Source organism: Eurypyga helias, unplaced genomic scaffold (assembly GCF_000690775.1).
Source record: "Eurypyga helias isolate BGI_N326 unplaced genomic scaffold, ASM69077v1 scaffold9385, whole genome shotgun sequence".
In the NCBI taxonomy this organism is placed as follows: Eukaryota; Metazoa; Chordata; class Aves; order Eurypygiformes; family Eurypygidae; genus Eurypyga; species Eurypyga helias.
The window spans coordinates 37,935-43,934 of NW_010249504.1; the positions used below are offsets into that span (position 1 = coordinate 37,935).

General features: G+C 39.9%; 1 protein-coding gene across 2 annotated transcripts in view; it reads left to right on the forward strand.

The window, feature by feature from the left end:
- WAC (WW domain containing adaptor with coiled-coil) overlaps positions 1-6,000 on the forward strand; it is a 59,349-nt gene that overhangs the window by 36,709 nt on the left and 16,640 nt on the right. For both annotated transcript variants that reach the window (XM_010151383.1, XM_010151384.1), the window contains 2 exons: positions 1,650-1,772; positions 2,836-2,984. In XM_010151383.1, the coding sequence (XP_010149685.1) occupies positions 1,650-1,772; positions 2,836-2,984 (272 nt within the window). The remainder of the gene's footprint in view (positions 1-1,649; positions 1,773-2,835; positions 2,985-6,000) is intronic.

The window sequence follows — 6,000 nt, forward strand, 5'->3', positions numbered from 1 at the left end:
TAGTTTGTGCTGCTGTTCTAATAACATGTGTTTGCAAATACTGAAACTTCTGGGGATCCTTAAATCTTGTTGCCTACCAGCGTTTTTCTTTCACAGGTTAGCCATTATCTGAATAAAGATAGCAGATCAGTAATCTGGCTAGCAAGTTAAATTTTGTGCATGTAATTGGTGTGTCCCTTAGATTTTTGTCACATTGGGCTAGCTGGTTAGAAGAAAGCTTAGAGGAGCTATAGTGCCAGAACAGGTGGAGTTGATGCATTCTGAGTGTAATTTTATCTAATGTGTTGACTGCATGTGGCAGGTTACTGAGGAAGAAAGTGGTTTGGGATTTTTCTTACTTGCTTCTTGAAATTTCTTGTGCACTGATTTAAATAGGAAGCAAAACATGTACATGTAGTGCCCAGAGTTAACTTTTTCAAATATATTATTATAAGGAAGAGCTGTTAATTGACTGCCTTTTAATCAGTTATTATTATGGCTTCATTCAGTACTAATAGGTGAGTAGGTTACTTGTTTTTCCTCTGCAGGGAGAAGCTTTATAAAACTGTGGTGCGCTAGGTTGGATTGAAAAAGTAGGAGTATCATGATTATTTGTGTTTAAAAAATGAAAGGTCTAATCAAGACTCCAATTATATTTTATTAGAAAGCTCCCAATTTACATTCCTCGTTGTTTTTTCTTGCCATATCTAAGCAGCACCTGTCTGTCTTGGAGTGTTTAGTGTTGGCATGGCAGGAGGGCCTGGCTGGCAGGTCCATGCGGGCAGCGTGACTTCAGCTTGCGCAGCAGGGCTGACCACACTGTGCACATGATGCAGTTACTCTGTGTGTGTGCTGGTGAGTCAGTGTTTTAGACTTGCGCTTGGGTAGTGTATGTTCAGGAAGTATCCCACAGAGCCTGTAGAACTCTGAAAAGATTAGTTCAGAAGCTGGGGCTCATGGGCTCCTACTGTAAGATGCTTTTCCTGTGTAGTATAGTGTTAAAATTTGTTGAAAATGATTAATTTTTAGTGGAGGAGGGGGTGGGACAGTTAAACCTAAAGCAAAAAAGTATTTACTTGTGATGTTTTGTAGGGGTGGTAGTGGTGGTTTGGGGTTTTTTGTTTTGTTTTGGGGTTTTTTTGCAAAGAAAATACTGAGCGTCTGGACTTTTAACTTGAAAGATCTTTCCTTTTTCCTTGAACAGCAAGTCTTCCCTGCTTCCCCTCATCTCTTTTAGAGAGCTAGTGATACTGCTTTTTTGCCTTCCCTCCTCTGGCTTCTGGGTTTTTTTAATGATTGCAGTTTAAGAAAAACAAAAACACCACACATTCTGCTTACTACAATAACAAATTGGACAAATGTTCTCTTTATGTTTACGGGAATTATTATTGAGCCATAAGGTCAATCTGAAGAGTTAAAGTTATCTTCTAAAAGAATTTTCTTAGTGTATGTCTCAAAGAGAAAACTAGTAAATAAAGGGCTTGGGTAGACATGCCAAGCATCCGCGAATTCAGTTCAAGTTGGTGAAAAAGAGTTCAGGTGGCTCTTTGGCCTGTTGTGGATATAGGGACAAAATCGGAAAGAAAATGCAGCATAAATATATTTAGCCAGTTTGTACAGCGTAAAGTGATGTTCTAGAACTGCCACTAAACCAGAATGTTTGTTTTTAGTTCTAACAGCAGCTGTGACACAAGCCTCTCTGCAGTCTATACTCCATAAAATTCTTACTGCTGGACCATCTGCTTTCAATATCACTTCCCTAATTTCTCAAGCTGCACAACTGTCTACGCAAGGTATTCAGAGTCATCTTTTCACCTACGTAAAAATGTTAACGTTGCATTTCGTAAAGGCTGATATAATTGAAACTTGCAATAGCCCTTTCTTGTCCTGTCTTTGGCCATCTGGTGTGGAGGATGTCGAATGACTTGTTTTGTTTTTTCAAAGATAGGATAAGAAATTGTTACTTTGGGAGCAGGAGGCTGACACACAACTAAATAAACGTGCTTCTCTGTCTCGCCTTTGGGGATTTTCGTTGTATGTTATCTAACTCTGTAAGAGTGATGTGAAACATGCGAGACCCTCTCAATTTATTCCGCACCTTAATTAGACCTTATTTAATGTTCAGTATAAACCACAACTCTCATTGGTTGAACACCCTTTTTGTAATACTGTGCAACTGTGGCTCTTGGGGGAGGCCTTAAATTCTTAAAAGAAGCTATCCTGTCTGGTGGTTTTGGGGTTGGAGTGTTGGTTTGGTTTTTTTTGTAGTCTTCTGTAAATAGTAGTTTTCAGCTTCCAGGCAAGATATTCCTTCAAGTATCTTCAATACATTCTGGTTTGTAACTTCATACAGCCAGAAACTTAAACCAAAAGAATAAATGTGGTCATGTTATTGAGTAGGTAAGCAGTATTATGATAATGCTAATTTTTAACCAGTAATTAAAACATGGGGGGGGGGGGTGGGGGGGGGGTGTGTGCTGTTGGTAGATGCCTAGAATGGGTGAAGAGGTTTCTAGATAAACTGTTTATGCATTCTTTTGGTTAAATCAAGCTGAGCATTCTAAAATAGGAATCATATAGTCTCTTCATGTGCAAAAAGCATTGCATAACAGCTTTGTCTTTCCCCCTCCCCTCAAATTTTAGAAGTGGGGGGTTTTGGGGAATACACATATCTTTAGTTAGGATTGTTGTTGAACGTTTGGTTGTTCCAGTTTTCCTCCCCCAACCATCTCAAGGTGAATATGTTTAGATTATCTAACAGAGCATCCTGCAAAGTACCAAAAGAAAATCTAATTCACATTTAAGATAGGATATGGTTTCTTAAAAAGCAATCCCTTATTTTTTTTTTCTGTACAGCTCAGCCATCTAATCAGTCTCCAATGTCTTTAACATCTGATGCCTCATCGCCAAGATCATATGTATCTCCGAGAATAAGCACGCCTCAGACTAACACCGTTCCGCTTAAGCCTTTGATGACCACGCCACCGGTATCATCGCAGCAGAAGGCAAGCTCCTTTTGATTTATGCCTTATTGTAGTAAGAAGCTATTATAAGTAATACCAAGTGTTGTTGCTATATACCATGTTCCAGTAGTTATATGCAGGATGATAAAATAGGTGCATAATCTTTCCCAATAGAAACAAAAAACTGGAAACCACTACTTGGCTGCATTTTTGCAGTGCAGCTCTAGCATGGAGTTCTAGTAGGCTTCTCTGTGCTTGTGCTCACTTCAAGTGGTGTCTGCAGATGTTACCAAGAGATCTGTATTTTAACATATTTAAATGGAAACAAAAACTTAATCAAAGGGCAACAGGTGATAGTGTTCTCTAGACTTTAGCCAATAAAAGATTTTTAGAATGAAGGGGAAATTCTTGGGGAAGCTGACTTGATGTGGTTTCATATTTGGTTTAGAAATGTTCTAGGTGTTTACAAGATCAGTAACAACATTATGTCCCTTTCCCTTCTCAGCCTCTCACCCCCACTGATTCCTTAATTGGAACTGTGTCCAGGAAACATTAGTTGAAGCTAACAAATAAGTTTCTGGGGTTCTTTGTGAGGATGAAGTAGAAAACAAGAAGCCATTGTTTTTTACCGTGTGTGTGTGTGATCCTTCTGGTGGGTCACTCTTCAGAGGAAAAACGTCTTTTCTGGAATTTCAGCTCAGTATTCCATACTCTAGAAGTGGCGATAGTGAGGAATAAATACAGTTGAAGCAGAAGTTGGTTGGTTGTTTATCAGTGGGTTGATTGAATTCCTTCAGCCAGCAGATTAGAGGCTGGTTTGCTGTGTACAGGTGGGGGCAGATATAATTAGAAGCAGTCGAGATAAACTTCCCCATTAAGAGTTTTTCTTTTTCCTTGTTTAAAGACTTGTGGCTCCTATTATAGAGTGAGGGTGGGAAGAGAGATGCTGCGTTAGAGGACCTGTTACGAAGGAGGATTTTGTTACTGAAGGGAACTGAAGGCAGAGTTACTGGTTTGCACCCTCTGGTGGAAAGTAACCTTTTACACTCAACACGGTTTATTAATGATAGTTAGAGCTCCAGGGCATAACACTTGTGCCTTTTAGGCAAATTTTAAAAACCCCAAACAACCAAACACCATTTTGTTCTGGATGTGAAAAGTGGAAGTCTGTTGAGGAGGATTTAGACCTCTGCTGGAGGTTTGCTGTTTTCATGCTATGGGAACTTGTCCTGTCTTTTCATTGTACAGTTCTTTTTCATGATGAAGACCCTCAGATTTTAGCTCAGTCCATCAGTATGTTGCTCAGTGTATGTAGTGTCTTGTTGTCATTAAAAGCATGACTCTAGGCTTTGGGCTGAGACCAGTTTTGTTTGATTTCCTCCCCTTCCCCTGTTCTCCACCCCTCCCCGCCCCCACTTAGCGAAGGCAACTCTCTTCCAATTTTCTGCTCAGAAGAGAACCTCTTATGTCTTCAAGGACCTTTAAGGAATACTTGTACCTTCAGGAGGACAGATTGCATTCCTCATTCTAGTCTAAATGCCTCATTTTCTTACATGGAATTTTTTCATTGGTACAAAGTGATTCTCACAGTTTGTGATTGACAGTGGTACAGTGAATTGTGAAAGCCTTGTGTGTAGTGTTCCTGCTTGTTGTCTTTGTTTCTGCCCTTGGAGTGCATCCTGAATCTGTGGTCACATCCCATAGCCACATGACAAGTAATGAAATTATCAAATAGCAGACGTGAAACAAAGAGAGGAGATGTTTGGCTCTTTCAGATCCTGCAGTGTGAAAAAGAATCTTCTTAAGTTGTTTACTGTCAATAGCTGGAAATTGGTCTCTTCTGGACTTTGCAATGCAGAGATCTGGATCTGCTTTATAAAGTCTGATTGTCAGCTATGTTATAACATGGCAAAAGCTTTAACTTGAAGAGAGGACAACTCGGCAGGATTCCCCTCACCCCTCAAGGCATTTATCCTTGTTCTGTAAACTTAGCTACAGATGTTTTCCTAGTACTGTGCAGACAAACTTGAACCCACTGCCTTTCACCCAGTTCAAGGCCAGCATTACACCTATGAAGTAGGTGGTGTGGTAGTAAACTGCCTTAAGAGAAGGTGACAGCAAGCCAAGTGTTGTAAGTAGGGTCAATCAGTCTTGGTAAACCAACTGTATAATTTAAAATGCTTGTGGACATGAGCCTTCCCTCAGGTTTTTAGTGGAAGTAAAAAATTTCAAGGCTAAATGCAGGGTTGAAAAGAGTTGATCTGAGTTTAGTGTAGGTCCTAACCACAGAAGGCTGCCACCCCTCACAAAACAGGTGTTGGTTATTTTATACTTGGTCTTGCTCCACTCATATGCAGGGCTCTGTCATTGCCTATAGTTAAGTGACTTGGCCTGCAGGATTTCACCTTGAGTATTCCCGAAGTAGGGTATTGTGTGTTTTATACATACATAAAAATTCTTATGAAAATGGTGATGTCTGTATTTTGATGAGCATACTGTGACACAATTTTAAATTACTATATTTTATCATAGAATCACACAATGGTTAGGGTTGGAAGGGACCTTAAAGCCCATCTAGTTCCGACCCCCCTGCCATGGGCAGGGACACCTTCCACTAGATCAGGTCCTCACCACAGTGAGGTGAGATTGCATATCTGCTTTATTTTTGGAGCACATATAATGTGGTTGCAATCGAAGTGTTCAGTGTAGTAGATTCCCGAGTTACTCGTTCTAAGCTATAACGTTTTTGCTTCACAATGCTGTTCATCCTGATGGACTGTTGTGCATTATTATATACATGGTCAAGTTTTCGCTCCCATCCCTCTGTGAGGAAGTTATAGCCCTTAGTACACTGTGATATCATAACCATAAAAGCTTTCTGTTTTCCAAGTACCTCAATTAGCTTCACCGATCAGCTGAACAGAATGAGTAGTAATGCTTGACAGAAGGATCTTTTCTTCATTTTTGTGTTCCTCAAATATGGTGCTACCAACAGAGCTGTTGAAATATTAACATGAATTGTTTGTCTGATAGTCCCAGAAGTTTCAAATTCTGGTTC